The 16324-nt window shown below is 52.0% G+C and overlaps 1 protein-coding gene across 6 annotated transcripts in view; it reads left to right on the forward strand.

Moving 5' to 3' along the window:
- Positions 1 to 16324, forward strand: part of PRKAG2 (protein kinase AMP-activated non-catalytic subunit gamma 2) — a 245239-nt gene that overhangs the window by 152157 nt on the left and 76758 nt on the right. For all 6 annotated transcript variants that reach the window (XM_082693440.1, XM_082693434.1, XM_082693437.1 and 3 more), the window contains exon 4: positions 1965 to 2182. Coding sequence is in view for 4 of the 6 variants with exons in the window: in XM_082693434.1 (XP_082549560.1) it covers positions 1965 to 2182 (218 nt within the window). In the remaining 2 variants the exon portion in view is untranslated. The remainder of the gene's footprint in view (positions 1 to 1964; positions 2183 to 16324) is intronic.

The following is a 16324-nucleotide window of genomic DNA, read 5'->3' on the forward strand; positions in this document are numbered from 1 at the left end:
TCTCTCTTCACCTATGACGTGAGAACTAGCTTGTTCTGGGCCACTCTGTGAGGAACCAGGCTAGCGGGCCAGCGGAGGACTCTCGCTGGGAGAACCGTGGAAGGATGGGCCCCCACCCCTGGGGACCTGAGGCCCACAGGGTGCCGGGCCCCACAAAAAAAGTAGGACAAGGGCTTCCCTCTTCTGCTCCACAGCAGAACCCTCTGAAAGGCCCAGCTATGCCCCCCTGAGCCTTGGTTGTCGTCCTCAGTCCTCACCGTTCTGTGGGCATCACTGGGGAGCACTGAAGCTGTGACACTGGGGAGCACTGAAGCCGTGACCCTGGGGACAGGCCCAGACGTGGGACAGGCAGCTCCTCTGTCACCTTGCCTGCCAGACGCACCCCCTCCCCCAGCAGCTGGAACCCACCAGATCTCCTGCTCTGGAGCCTCCCTCTCCTTCCTCCCCCACCCCCAAGCCCCATCTCAAAATGGGCTTTGCTTCTCAAGACTTTCGAGGGAAAACTTTTGTTTCTAAAAGAGTTGGGGGCTTTCCTGTTGGAGGCCGTTGCTATATTAAGTTCTGAGACCCACAAAACCATGGGTGATCGAGTGTTCTCTCTCCTGCTTTCACCTAGACCTGCCTCCTAGAGGTCAGCCCAGGGTTTCCCACTTGGGACGGCTTCGTGGAAAAGGGGGTTCCCTAGAGATGACCATCCTCCTCTCATTGGTTCCATCCCAAATTCCCACCAGGGGAATTCCCACCACCCCCCACACACTCTCGGGGCACAGGAGGGAGAGAAGATGCCAGTGGAGTCTGAGCCTCACACCCTTCTGGGCTCCCTTCTCTCACCTCGCCTGTTGGGTGTTGAGCATCTTCTAGGCACCTTCCACTCGCCAGGGCAGCACCGGCCACTGTGGGGACCCAAAAGGCCAACCAGAACCCCCGCCCCAAAGACAGATGGGGGATTTTGTGGGGGGGACAGGAGACTTACCAACTTCCGTATTTGGTTTTAGGGTTAAATAGCGTGTGGTGACCTCATGCAGTAGGGGTGGGATGTGCTCACGAGGGGTCACGGGGCTGGGAGTCAGGAGAAAGGGTTGGTGGAATCGACTCCCAAGGAGTAGGAGGTTCCTCTGGGGAGCGAAGTCGGGAGCAGAGAAGGGAGCACGGGGACTGCGGACTGCGGACTGTGGGGAGGGGGCTGGAATTCGGGACAGAGCAGCTCCGCTCTGCAGGCTGACGCGTCCTTGTCTGGGTCAGAGCAGCGAGTAGCAAGTAGGTAGCCCTTGGTACTGACATCTTTGCTTTGAGTCCCACGGTTTAAAATTGTTAAATACCAAATTTAAAACAAAAAGTTTACTTAGTTTTCCATAGATGTGAGACACCAGACCCAAATCCAGATTCTGCTTCTTTTCAAATCAATGTCCAATAGCTTGACTCGATGAGTTTTCTAGAGCTGCCACAACAAAGTACCTCACACCAGGTGGACTAAAACAAGGCAAGCTTGTTCTCTCCCATTTAAGAGGTTAGAGGTCTGAAGCCAAGGTGTCAGCCGGGCTGTCCTCCCTCTGAGACTCTGGAAAGTCCTTTCCTGCTGCTGGCTTCTGACTTTCTCCTTGGCCCATAGATACGTCGCTCTGTGTGACATGGCTTCTCCTCTGAGGATGGTCTAGGTGTCCATGTCTCCTCTTATAAGGACCCTGGTCTCACTGAGTTAGAGCCAGGCCGACTCCAGTGTGACTTCATTTTAACTCGATGATGTCTGCAAAGACCCTATTTCCAAATCCTCACGGGCGCTGGGTGTTAAGACTTCAACCCAGCTATTTGGGGGACGCAATGCAGGAACAGATAGAGATACAAACAGACTTGTCCCCGACATTCAGAATTTAATAACGCAGACCCTTGCCATTTGAGGAAGAGCGTTCTCGGCCTTCCTCGGCCTCGGCCAGACTTCTGACGGCGCTCTCCGCTCTCCTGCGCAGCTTCCGGCCTCTCGTCCTCTCCGTCGACGCCCACCCAGGTGGTCAAGCAGCACACCTTTCCTCTCGAGTCCTACAAGCAAGAGCCCGAGCGACTGGAAAATCGCATCTACGCCTCGTCTTCCCCTCCGGACACAGGCCAGAGGTACTGCCCGTCCTCCTTCCAGGGCACCACCAGGCCTCCAGCGGCCTCGCCGACACACCATGCCTCCCCCAGAACCGTAAGTCTGGCCTCATCCTGCGGCCCCGGGCCTCCAGGCGTCGGATGGGGGGGGGGGGACGCGGAAGACGACCCTGCAGCCCCCTGACGCGTTGGGTGTGTTTTGTCACAAGTCCCAGGCTGAGGAGGAGCCTCAGAGGGCGCCACAAGGCAAAGGGAAACCACACAGAAAGTGGTAGCGTCTGGAACCTGACCAGAAAGTGTGTCTTGCCTTGGCCTCTTTTAAGATGCCCGTCACTAAAAGCTTTATTTGCATTTTTCTGGATTGGGATCCAAGAGAACCGTGTCCCTGAAGCCCATCGATGTGGTTGGGACTGTGGGGTCCGGTGGCCGTGGTGGGTCCCTGGGGCTGCTGGAACGAGGTGGTGTGACCAGGGAGGCTTAAAAGACCCAGAAGCTACTGCCTCATAGCTCCGGAAGCTGGAGGTCTGAAGTCCTGCTTTGGGCAGGACCGAGCTCCCCGCGAAGTCTCTAGCGGGGACGATCCTTCCCTGGCTCTTCCGGCTTCTGGGAGCCCCGGTGATCCTTGGCTTGTAGCAGCCTCGCTCCGGTCTCTGCCTCTGTCCTCATGTGGTCGTGGGCCCGCGTCTGTGTGTCCACGATGTCCTCTTCTTACGAGGACAGCACTCGTGTCGGGTCAGGGCCCAGCCTGCTCCCAGGCGACCTCGTCTGCACTCGATCCCGTCCACAGACACCTTATTGCCAAACGAGATCTCGGTCACAGGCCTCAGAGGCTAAGACCTCACCATCGGACACTGTCCAACCACAGCGTTGTTATCTTTGGAGAGCGAGAAGGCGTGTTTGTCACGCAGGGGACACGTCAGCGCTGTCCTCTTTCCTTCAGCGATTCCCTTATGAGATGTGGGCTTCACAGAGTGTTGTCTGAGGTGCTGAGGGACCAGATGCAAGTGTCGCTCCTGCCTTCTGGGGCTTCCGTCTTCCTGGGAACACGGTGACACTCAGCTGGAAGAGTTAAGCCAAAGTTGGGAGGGGGCGGAGTCCGTGCTGGAGGCGTCGGGGAAGGGAAGCGCAGGGGTCCGGGGCGGGCGGTCCGGGGAGCTGGTCCTTGCGTCAGTGGTGGGGTTGGACTGAGGGGGAGGTGAAGGGAAAGGCTTCCAGAGAAGAGAAGTCGCCACGACTTGAGTGGGAATAAGAGAAGATCTAGAAAGGCTCTCCTGGGTGTTTCAAAAAGAGGCTTGGTTATACAGGTAATGGAACAAAAAAGAATCTAAAAAGGGGACAGTGAGGCGACCCAGATTGTCAAAAGCAGGAAGCGACTACTCCCCTAGGGCTGGAGGGGCCACGAGAGGTGGCGGGGTTTCCAGAGTCCGTCCGAGGGGAGTCGAACTCCATGCGTCTGCCCGGCAGGAGCTGAGGCTACAGAGGAGAAGCAGCCACTGGCCAGAGATGCCCTTTGAGGCAGATAAAAGTCCTGGTGTCTCCACCGCTTCCTCCCTCCAGCCTCGGGCCAGACCTACCCAGAAGCCTATGGACTAGGCCCTCTGGGACAGAAGGAGCCTGCGGGGGCTGGGAGCGGCGGGGACGACGGAAGAGGGAGGTGACCAGCACAGGGGCTTCCAAGGGCAAGGGAGATGTGAACGTCTCAGGATACCGGCTTCTTCTCATTGACGAGTGATACTTGGTAGGATAGGCCATTTAGGAAGAGATGCCACCTTGCGGCGAAAACCGTTCTTCGGGGTTTAGATCATGGGAAGTGATGGTGACATCAGTTGTCCGTGACGGCCGACGTTTGCTGCTGGCCTTTCCCGGTTTAAAGAACAGAGAATCCAGAGAGTGCTGTCTGTCCAAAGTCAGTTTTCCCTCTGACAACGACGACTGGGAAGTGGTGTTCTCAGCTGTTTAAACCTCCCACGACTCAGAAGCCTGAGTCCTTCCGGGATTTCTGAGGTGGTTCTGGGGCCAGAGTGCATGTGTCCTCAGCTGTGTCCCACACTCAGTGACGGACGTGCCATGGGCCCTGGTCAGGGCCTGCGATCCCACACACGCGGCCGACACTGATTGTGACATCTTGGTGACATTTCCGCGACTTTCAAGTGTCACTTTCAAGTGTCCTGAGGGAGGACCAAGGGGTGGTCATTCCATACATGGGCTCTTACTCGGGCTTAAAAAGGGAGGACATCCTGACACGTGCTGCAGTGTGGATGGCCCTTGGAGACAGTACATGGAGCGAAATAAGCCAGTCCTACAAGGCTGAATCCGGGTGATCCCATGTGTCCGAGGACCCCAGGGTGGTCAGATTCATAGACACAGAAAATAGAAGGGTGGGCGGCAGGGGCCAGACAGCATTGACTGGGGAGTCATCGTTCAGAGGGGGAAGGGTTTTGATTGGGGAAGATGAAAAAGTTCTGAAGATGTTGAGGGTGATGGCGTGAATATACCCAATATCACCGAATCGTACACTTAAAAACGGTTAAAATGGTAAATTTTATATTATGTATTTCTTTTACTATAATTTTTTTTAAAAAGTGATCCAGACAGGACTACAATGTTCATATAGTTCAGACTTCAAGAAATCAGGGTGAGAGGTGCCTGGGTGGCTCAGTGGGTTAAGCCTCTGCCTTCGGCTCAGGTCATGATCTCAGGGTCCTGGGATCAAACCCGGCATCGGGCTCTCTGCTCAGTGGGAAGCCTGCTTCCTCCTCTCTCTCTGCCTGCCTCTCTGCATACTTGTGATCTGTCAAAAAATAAATAAAATATTAAAAAAAAAATCAGGGTGAGGTTCCCCACTTACACTCTGCAGGGATACATTTCAAAATTGGAAGACAGTGTCCCCACGGGCTCCCCGACCTCAGACAGGCCTGACCCTACCAGTCAGCTTTATCACCCGAGGCGTCCCGGGGGCCCCTGTCATGGCCTCTGCAGCCATCGGGGGCTGGACTGTCCACTTTGCTGGAAGGCTGGTGGTCGTTTCAACTTCATACAAGGTGCACTTCTTTGTCATTAGACTATGCCGATCGTCTGTAAGCGATGTGCTAAGTTCCTCAAGAGCTTGGCTGATTTCATGAATTTGGCTACCAGCACAATCTTCACCAGAGAAATGTGATTCCTTGAAGACTAGAAATCGTTTCAGCTTGAAAATATTTAGATATAATTTTTCTCTGTCCTTTGGAACAAAAAGATGCTTTCTGTGAACATTGAGCCCAAAGTTCACTTTTATAAAATGTGTTCCCATGAGTCTTCTTCTAAAATCGGAATGGGAATAAGGGTAATTGGTTCATCTTTGGTCGAAAGTACTCATTTATTTACTCAGCAAAGATTCACCACTGCTATGTGTCAGAAACTGCTCAGAGAGGGTGAGCGGGTGACAACCGTGTGAGGAAGAGACAAGCTTGTCCTCGTCACTACTCTATTAATGGTGCGCGGTGCACGGGAGGGCTTAAAAAATAGCTAATGACCAGCTGAGCAGAGGGGAGGGGGTTTGTCTCTCTGGGGGAGGCAGGCAGGTTAATAACCACAACGGAGTTTGGTGAAACCTGGGTCGTTAGGATGTGAGAACACAGCCAGCCCAGTCTGGCTGAGCGAAGAGCCAGGCCCAGAGAAAGTGGACATTTTTTCCCGGTAGAGAGCGATAACCAGCTTTGCATTTTATGATGCTCTGTCTGGTTGGGTATGGAAACGAGACTGGATGTGAGTAGGGCCAGAGCTCAGACGAGACACGTGTGAAATTATCTGGGCCTGGTGGTAGCTGACGGTAGAACGGAGTAACCAGTGTAAACAAGTAAAGAGCATTTAAGAGGTTGAATTGAGAGGAATTTGGAATGCCGTGATTGATCGAGAAGAGTCAAGGCTGATTCCAGAAGTTTCGCCTCAGAAGCTATCAGGAAACTAGATGAATGGTAGTTGCATTTGCTGGGCTAGGGAATGGGGTCGAAGAAGAGCCAGTATGTGCATATATGGGTATGTGCGTGTGTGCATGTGAGCCCGTGTGGGGTGTGCGGGTGCACATAGGCACCCACACACGTCTGTGTTCAGGTGCTAGTGGTAGGTGCCTGTGGAACGTTCCAGAGGAGGTATCCAAAGCGTAGTTGGGTACGTGTGTCTGGAGCCACAAATTAAGATAGAAAATCATCAGGATATGAACAGTAATTTATGCCATGATCGTAGATGAAATCGTCCAGAAAAATATGTGTTAGTGTGAAGAGAGCCAGAAACACACGGACGTTTAGGGCACAAATGAAGGAAGAGGATTCTGGACTGCCTTGAGATTAGCTGGAAAACCAGGCAAACACAGTGGCACAGAAGCAAAAGGAACATGTTTCACGGTGTCTCGCGCATTCAGAGGGAGGGACCCGTGACGTCAGGTGCAGCAGGGTGGCCTGCAATGTAAGGACTGAGGTCGGCCCTGATAGCTTTGGCAGGAATACTATGGTCGAGTGCCGAAGCCATGGAACATGGGCTAGACGGTGGAGAGGAAAGAGGTGGGGATCTCTAGGGCAGATTGCTCGAGAACCCTGCCTTGGCAGGGAAAGGGATTGGGCTGTCGCTATTAGGTGGAGGTGATGGTTTCTTCCTATAGATGGGAACAGGTTTCAACCCTAATCAGGACAGGGTTAGTAAGAAGGAAGCAGGAAAAGACCGAAGAGAGAAGGCAAGCCTTGCATTCTGCTCTTGCCAAGGAAATGGGTAAGAGTCCTTGGGTGGTGGGAGATGTTAGTCCTAGACCAGGGGAAGAATCATCTTCTGTTGCACTCAAGACTCGACATGAAGGTGTCAGAGGGATCGGTACTTTTCCGGTTCGCTCTCCACAACAGTCATTCCCGTGCTTCTCCCCCTTCTCTTCTAGGAATTTCACTCTTGACCTACATCTTGGGTCAGAGACCTTAGAAGCAGGGTCTGGGGTGGGGTCTGGGCTGCACGTCTGTTGGCTGAGTACAGAGTGCTCCGAATAAGCCCGTGGGTGCAGGGGGAGGAAAGAAGGAAGGGGAGTGTGTGGTTTGGGATGAGATGTAGCCTCAGCCTGTGACGGGGGAGCTCTGGAGTGTAAACTGTGCCAGAGTTTGCCCTGCCTGGACGCAAGAAGGCTGGCCTTCCTCCCCTCACACCAAGCAGCCGTTAGTTTGGGGGTGCCCCAGGCTGAGGGAAATTCACCTCCCGCTGGGATGGCACCTGTCACCCAAGGACAATCCCAGAAGATGGCTGTGGGGTTGGGCCCCCAGCAGTGGCCCCATGGCTGTGGGGTTGGGTCCCCAGCAGTGGCCCCATGGCTGTGGGGTTGGGTCCCCAGCAGTGGCCCCATGGCTGTGGGGTTGGGCCCCCAGCAGTGGCCCCATGGCTGTGGGGTTGGGCCCCCAGCAGTGGCCCCATGGCTGTGGGGTTGGGCCCCCAGCAGTGGCCCCATGGCTGTGGGGTTGAGCCCCCAGCAATGGCCCCTGGGCAGGTGACAGGGAACCCAAGGCTCCGGCTGAGGCCCGGGGTCTCTCCTTCTCTGGCTTGGTCGGTTCCTATGTTGTAGCCGTGCCTCCATTGCTACATAACAAACTCCCCAAAACTTAAGAGCTTGCCATCCTGCAGGCCGTCCGCGCAGGCTGGCCGTTCTGGTCCTGGCCGTGCTCGCTCACACGTCTCTGCTCGCTTACCAGGTTACTTGGCGTCCGGTCGTCCCCGAGAGGCCTCAGCTGGAATGTCTCACCTCGGCTCCGTGTGGTCTCCCCTCCCCATGCAGAGGCCTGTCCCAGACTAGCTCTTATGACAGTGGCACCATTCCAGGAGGCACGGGGGCAAGTCTTCCTGAGGCCCAGGCTCAGAACCAGCGCCCTGACTCCTACCTGAGGTAGAATCTCTTTCCTCTCCCCTTGGAGCCGGACTGGGTTTTCTCCTTGCTTCGGCCAATGGGATGAAGCCGAAGTGACAAAGCCCCCTGCAGAGAGCCTCCTGCAGCCGAGGTGCCGGGCCTGGGCCAGTTCTGAGATCTACCACACGCCTTATCACTTGATTTCAACAGCGGGGCCTGCAGACGGACGCCACACACTGGAGTGGAGAGGTTCATTTACCCCTGCCTGAGGAGTCTTATTTAACTCTTTCGAGAATATTTCCCTGAAAAGGTGGCTGCTACAGTGTGTGTTCCCCGAGAAGCAGACTCCAGACAGAAATGAACGTGCAGGGTGTTCATTAGGAAGCCTTCTGAGGGTCAGGCCTGAGGGAGAAAGGGAGGCACATCTGAGGGAGAAGCCACCAGGCAGAGCTGTCTCGACCAAGTCCTCGGCCAACCCCCAGGGAGCACTAAAACTGGGGAGGCTCCCCAGACTTGTCCCAAGTTGGGGCGAAGGAGCCAGGCCCTTCTACCCTGGCATCAACCAGTCGTTAAGATGGCAGCTCTCCTGGAAGGGCGTTCACCGTGGCCAAGCCAGCTCTCCTCAGCCAAAGGCAGTGCTGGCTAATAGTAGAGTCCATCACTTGGCAGAGGCCCAAGAGCTGGGTGGTTGTGGGGGGGAGGAATCCTTCAGTTCTGAAAGGGGATCTGAGTGGCGCATCACAGCCTCTAACCACAGACCTGTTTACAGTCTCTTCTTTATTCTTTCAATTTACAATCCCCAAATTCTGACAGGTGAAAATAAGGGGTATCATATTCCTTCTTATGATGTACTTAAAATATAACTAAACTGAAGAAAAGAGTTCAGGAGGGCTGGTTGGGGACGCATGAAAAAGGTTTCATCAGGCCCAGGGCGAGAGAAACAAAGGCCCCGGCCAACACTGTCACCAGTCCCCAGCAGTGGGAGGGAGCCAGCACGAGCTGAATCCCAGCCCCAGCCTCGTCTTCGGATGCGACTGTAGCCCCAGCCAATACCAGAGACCCAGGAGCACCCCCTGAACGGCCCATGAATTCCTGACCCACAGAAGCCATAAGAAATAATGTATTGTTCTGCTGCAGCTACTCTAACAAAATGTCACAGACCAGGGGTCTTAACAGAAATTCATTTCTCAGAGCCCTGGGTGGCTCAGTCGATTAAGCGTCTGTCTTCGGCTCAGGTCATGATCTTGGGGTCCTGGGATCAGCCCCACATGGGGCTCCCGGCTCAGTGAGGAGTCTGCTTCTCTAATTGCCTCTACGGCACTTCCTGCTTGTGCTTGGATGCTCTCTCATAAATGAATATGAAAACATATTTATAAAAAAAAAAGAAAGAAACTTATTTCTTATAGTTCTGGGAGCCAGAAGTCCAGGATCAGGGTGTTGGCAGGATCCAGAGGCCTCCTTAGCTACAGAGGCCACCTTCCCACTGTGTCCTCATGTGGCCTTTCCTCTGTGCACACACATCCCTGGGTCTCTTCCTCCTCTTCTAAGGACACCAGTCCTATTGGATTAGGGCCCCACCCTATGACCTCACATAACCTTAGTCACTTCCTTAAAGGTCGTGTCCCCAAACACAGTCACACTGTGGGTCAAGGGCTTCAGCCTATGAATTTGGAGGTGGGGTGGTGGGGCGGGAGGACACAGTTCAGTGCATCACAGATAATAAATTACCATTACTCTCTTAAGCCACTGAGTTTTAGGGTTGTCTGTTACATCTCCAAAGATAACTAGTACCTGTTTTGTCATGTATTTGGGGAGATAATAAACTCAGAAGTTTGGGGTTCTTTTTAAAAATTGACTGTCCTGGGGGGTGGTTCAGTGGGTTAAAGCTCTGCCTTTGGCTCAGGTCATGGTCTCAGGGTCCTGGGATCGAGCCCCGCATCAGACTCTCTGCTCAGTGGGGAACCTGCTTCCCCCTCTCTCTCTGCCTCTCTGCCTACTTATGATCTCTCTGTCAAATAAGTAAATATAATATTTTAAAAAATAAATAAAAATTGACTGTCTTGTCACTGAATCAGTCCCCAAGATCCCTGCTTTTTCTAGTGTGAATATTTGGAAGGAAGTCACCAACAAGCCTTACAAGAAGGCTAGTTATTTGGAATAACTATTATTTGGAATAATTTCCAAATTATTTACTTGGAATAATTACCTTTTTTATTTTTTAAGATAGGAAAGCACTCTAAAAATCTAAAAATATTTCAAATCACTTGACATTAAAGAATAGGTAAGATTTTATAGGCACTATTTGGTTTCTTGTATTCCCGTTTGCCATTTGAAATATCAAATTACAACCTAATAAGGTCTTGGTGTTAAGGCCATCTGCCCAGAAACGGCAAACTAACAGTTCCACAGTCCATTACTCACAGCAGATTAGATACTGTAAAAATAGTTTGGGAAAAATTCACATAGGGTCGAGGAGTAGGAGCGCCAGCGAGAATTGATTCATAAGGGGATTGGTTATCACGAGACTTGTTGCTTACACAAGTGTTGCCAGTGTGTTGAAGAGGCAGTGTGTTGAAGAGGCAGGCAGGGAATAGCTACCCTCCCATCTGTCAAAAGAAGGTATTATAATTGGCATCCTTCCTGGGTCCCCACACTGGCAGGATCGTGACTCCACGAGCAGAGAGAAGGCAGAGCCCGAATAAGAGAGATGTACTTGGCTGAGCACTTGGTCTGGGTCTGTGGCATTCTTATTGATTCTGTTCCCCAGGGTAGCTGAGCTCCAGGAGAGGATGTTGAATCTTTTTACCTTGATTTTTCTTTAATTGGACAAGTGCCCTATGTCTGTCACCTCCCCCACGACCCATGAGGGAAGTGACTCATTCAATGGTTGTTTCCTAAGATGCCATCATGTGCCAGGCAGTGGGCTAGGCACTGAGTGCTTGGGGACATTTGAGAGCATTTCTGCATCAAGAGTCACAGCAAGGGCAGGTCTCATGGAGGCAGGACCCCCAGAGCTAAAGCAGCTGGCGGGGGGTGGAGGGGACCCTCCACCTCTTCCCTCATGGGCCACAGGCTAACAGATGGGGGTTATGCACTCGGCATCATTGTGATGGCGGGCGAACATGTAAATTTCCCGGAGTGAGTTATTTCGCCATCTTGGTTGATAGAGCCAAGTCTATTGGTGAAATGTGCCGTCGTGACAGGAACCGCTTGAAGATTCACTTTGAACTTGTCCACCCAAAATGAGCAACCCTGGACAAAGCAGTGGTTGAAATATTGGTGTCCCATGGAGTTGGGAGGGTCACTGGAGTTTCTCAGGGTCGTCTACAGATAGCGCCTCTGCTGGAGGAGGAATACATCGCAATTAGCTTTTCCCTTCCTGGGGCCGGTGTTGTCAAGGACACTGCCTGACCGTGCAGTGGGCCTGGACTAGGTGTATGTCTTGTGGAAGAAATCATCTTGATCACGGCTGTCTGTAAGCTCAGGGCAGAAGCCAGCCTTTCAGGGACCACAAGGTGACTGCGTGGTGACGAAGGGTAGACAGAGGCAGCTTTGTCAAGAAGTTTGGAGTGAAGAGGAGCCATGAGTAAGGGCCAGGGCTGGCAGGGAGCCAGAGGGCATTTCTCTCAAAGATGGGTGTGGCCTGATCGAGGGAGGTACACGTTTTGGAAACTTCCACCCTCTCTACCCACCCCTCCATCCTCCAAAGATGCAGGCTTTAGGTGAGGACCAACAGAGAGCATGCGTGTAAGGTTCTCAAAGCTCCATTGCTAGCAAACCCTGAAATTGAGTCTTGAACCAAGGAAATGGGGCTCCAAAGCCCGTGTCCCTGGTGTGATTTCCTACGGCCTCTGGAGAAGTCCGGGCTTCTCAGCCCACCCATGGCACGCTGACGCAGCGTCTTAGCGCACATATGCCTCATTCAAGGGCCGGCCCAGGGCCAAGCCTGGCCCATCATCTCTTTCTGTAATTCACCTTTTACGAATACACAGCCACCCACTTTCGCTTCTGCATCGTCACCTCATCAGCCGCAGAGGTGAGGCGTTGCGACAGAGACCAGATGGCCCGCAAAACGCACAGTATTTATCATCTGGCCTTTTTTCAGGAAAAAAACTTGCCAGCTCCTGACTAATCTTTGCCAGAGCCTCCTTTTCCTGCATCTCATTAATTCATAGGATGTCCCATTCAAAGCGCCAGGGTGAGCCCAGTCCCCAGGAAGGCAAGGAGGCCAGTGGGAGAGCCCCGCCCCACCAAGGGCGCAGCCCCGGTCCCACCGGAGAGCACGAGAAGTGGGTCATCAGGCGTGCCCCACCCCTCGCCCCGGCCCTGCAGGGCAGCTGCCCCTCAGGCTGGCAAACTGGCAGGCAGTCCTGGAGAGCTGAGACTGAGGCAGTCTGCCTCCTCCTTACCGTCCGAGCACTGTGACGTCATGCGGTCGGCTTTTGGATGGGATGGAGGAGATTGGGGCTCGTGTGAGTTTCAGGTGAAGGCCCTTCGTTGGGCCCGTTGTTCTCCTAGAGTGAGGAAAGGGTGCAGATTTGAGTTAAGAGCAAAGGGGCCTCGTGTGAAGTCTTCACTGCCTACCTGGGCAGCGGTTTCGAGGAATGAGTTGGTCAGCCGTGCTATTTTCCCCCCAAGGATTTTATTTATTTATTTATTTGTTTATTTGAGACAGAGAGAGAGAGAGAGAATGAGAGCGTGAGCGCACAAGCTGGGAGAGCGGTTGAGAGGGAGGGAGACAGAGAGAGAGACTCTCAGGCAGCCTCTGCACTGAGCGGGGATCCCGACACGGGGCTCGATCTCCTGACCCTCAGGTGGGGTCCTGAGCTGAAACCAAGAGCCGGACGCTTCACCAACGGAGCCACCCAGGTGCCCCACAGCCATGCGTGTTAATAGAAGGGTCACTCCAAGGACAGGCGAGAGGCCAGAGGAAGTCTCCAGAAGACCAAGGAGGCAGAGCCGTAAAGAAAGGACAACAATAGTCCAGGGAGACACAACAAAGAGCTAAATTAAGGCCACAGGAGTGAAGACTTAGGGGAAGAGGTTCGTTACAAAGCCATGCGGTGGATAAAGTCGGCTGGCCCGGGTGAGACCCAGGGACATGGCCCGTGGGAGGAGGCTCTGGCAACATCGGTTTCTGGCACGAAACGTTGACTGCAGTGTCCTTAAACTGGGAGAGGAAGTAGATCTTGGGATGAAAGTTAACTCTGTTTGCACCACACTTTCTTTGATTCTTTTGGGACATCAGATAGAGGCATCCAGGGGCCTGGATATGTAAGTCTGGAGCAGAGAAGGAGAGGTTTGGAAAATGATTCTCCTTGTCCCTTTTATGTGCCGTGCATTAAATCAAAAGAAATCGAGACTCCATACACCTCTACCTCTACCGCAGCTGGTTGCAGCGAAGAAAGCAAACCGAATTCCATCGACGGACGCTTCTTACCAGTAGAGCGGCATGAGAATGCATGGTGGGGGGGGGCGCTGAACATTAGAGGGGGAAGAATTACTGTATCTGCTCCTGCATTCTAGACAGGCTTGTCTTGATTTGCATTTAGATGAGAATTCCTTCAGCTTGGAACCAGGGTTGTGTTCTAACCCACAGCACTCGGGAAAGCATTCACTGTGGCTGGAGAAGTGTTGTTGGTAAACCGGTGACACAGACCCTAACACCGGTATTAAGAGGGTTGCTTAATGACTCTGTCGAAATTAGCTGCTGGAATGGTGGAAAAGTTTAGGACAGGCCTCCCCGCGGCAGGTGCCTGTGACTGTGAAACCTATTAATGAGTGACTACCCAGACGCCCTCCGGTGCTCGACCCGCTTCAGGAGGCCGTGTGTGGTCTTTGCTGCCGAGCGCAGAACCCTAGTCGTGTGGAGTCCTGAGTACAAAGACATCTGCTCATCATGGGCACGAGTAGAGGGGGTTCAGTAACAAGCCTCTAGGGCACGACAGAGAAAGTTCCAGCATGATCTTTACGCCTCAGCCAATATCAAAAGCAGATTAAAAGCCCATTGCTTATCTTGTGTTCATCCACAAATTGGTAAGGCTATTCAATTATCTTGGGTTAGTCTGATTATGCCAGTCCACTGGCCGTCTTTGCGTTTTATTTTTAAAATTAGGTACATCTGGAGAAGTCTTTGATTATCTCCTTTAAGAATAGCATCCCTCTGGGATGAAGGGAGTCCTAGAGACTGGTGGCAGGACAATCGTGTGCGTGTCCTGAACGCGACTGACCCATGCACTTAAAAACGATCAAGAAGGCAAATTTTGTGCTGCTTTACCACAATTTGAAAATTTTTCAATAATAACATTCCTCTGACTATAGACAGAAAAGCATAAAGGGAATAAAAACTTCACATAATTCTGCCGTCCCAAGACAGTTCAACGGTGCTGGGCCTATCTTGCTTGGCCTTTGCTGTGCCCTCATATGCAGCCGTAGCCATGGACGTGCAACAGACCTAGGCCTGAGCTCTCCGCTGATGTGATCATCAGGCCCCTGTCTTCAGTTTACAGAGTTCTCCTGTCAGGAAGATGCCGTCTTTAAAGGTCTTATTTCCATAAAATTTGGTGGTCACACAATATACTCTTCAAATTATGGTCTAAGCCAGTGAGCGATAAATAATTACCGGTAGCCTACAGAACACGTTTTACATCCCCAAGGCCCTTCGTACGCCCGGAGGGCTCAGTCAGTTAGACGTTTGCCTTTAGCCCAGGTCATGGTCCCAGAGTCCAGGGATTGAGCCCTGCATCGGGCTCCCTGCTGAACAGGGAGTCTGCTTCTCCCTCTCTCTCTGCCTGCCACTCCCCCTGCTTGTTCGATCTCTCTCTCTCTCTCTCTGTTAAATAAATGAATAAAATAAAATCTTAAAAAAGAAAAGAAAAAAGAAAGTTTCAAAAAAACATAAGCAAACAGACCCAAAGCTGTCAGACTGAGATCGTAGTGCTATCTGGATAAAACATAGTACAATTTCATGAGACTTGATCACTAGCAGTCCGATTCTTTTAAGAAACCAAGTACATAGCACTGGAGTACCGGCAGGCCTGGAAGGTTCCAGAGCCATTTGCCTGCTGGACGGGGACTCAGCTGCCACTTTGAGGAGTCAGGTGAGCAGGTGAATTGTCACGTTTCCCCATTCTTAAGATCTGTCCCTCTTCCTGGACTTGATTCTGGCTTTTCGCTTTTATCATGGCTGGCAACTGACAGTTGGTTTGGGGGGAGGGTCCCCAGATACAAATTTATGTGCTCGGTACCCATGTTTGAAGATATTAGAATTGGGCTGTAATATCAGCATAGTTTATTTTTTTCCAGAATGTGAGAATGATTACAGAAATAATTTTCCACTAGTGGAAAAAATACACTTATTTATTCAGGATTTCTCCTAGTGTGCCCCCCAGGAGGCTGTGTATAGCACTGCATGCTGAAAGAAGGAAAGAATTTCTCTTCAAAAATAGAGACCTGGTGTTAGTGGCTCAAGAAGGAGTCTGTAACCCCTCCTGCTCTCGGGACACATGTCTGTAGATGGGGCTGTGTTGTCGCTCTGCCTACCCACTTACCCAATCTGATAAATGGGAAGTTAAAGAAAACATCTGTTGCCCACTGGGCATAAACTGTAGATGGCATTTAATTTATGCACTAGATTCGCAGCCCCTGGGCAAGGGCCCCTCATATTACGGTATCTGTGTGATATGAGAGGAAAAGCCCTAAAGTCAACATAGAAACTCATCTATTGCCCGTTTATAAGAAGGTAAAAGCAAGTACAAAGGGCCCTCAGAGCCAGTAGCTCCAAGGACTTAGAGCGTTGCCAGCACGGAGCTCGTTGGCCTGACTTCCCTGGAAGGGGGTGTCCACACTCCCCTCCACAAAGCAAAGTCATTTTTTATTTTTTCTGAGAACTAGGAGGCAGAAATGGAAGCAGAGCATGGGATACGTTGCTTAGATAACACAAACACAAGTAATAAAAGAAGGTCCATTTCAAACAAAAATATAAAGAGACTGCTTTTTAAGTAAGGCACCGAGACCAAATGTGAGCAGATCGAGTTGTATTGACAAATCTGTTTTGTTGACTAGTTGAGTGCGTAGAGGAAGGTCAAATTTTATTTCCGTTCCAACAGCCCTGCCACAGGTTGGTTTGCATCGTGGCTGATCGCTGATCCCCCCCAACGCTTAGAGAGTCAAGGAGGACCTTCACGCAGCTCAGTCTGGCACCAGAAATGCTGTGACCGTCGGTAGCCCCTCGTTCTCTTCTCCAGATCAGGTTCCATTCTGAATTGACTGGAGGCCCTCCCATCCTGGGCCTTTTGGTCCTTAACACGAATGCACAGCAGGTAAAGTAATATAAACCAGCCCTTTAGTCATCTGCGCCAGAAATAACCTTGATGGAATGATGATGACACA

The sequence above is a fragment of the Mustela nivalis genome, assembly GCF_964662115.1.
Source record: "Mustela nivalis genome assembly, chromosome: 12".
NCBI lineage: Eukaryota > Metazoa > Chordata > Mammalia > Carnivora > Mustelidae > Mustela > Mustela nivalis.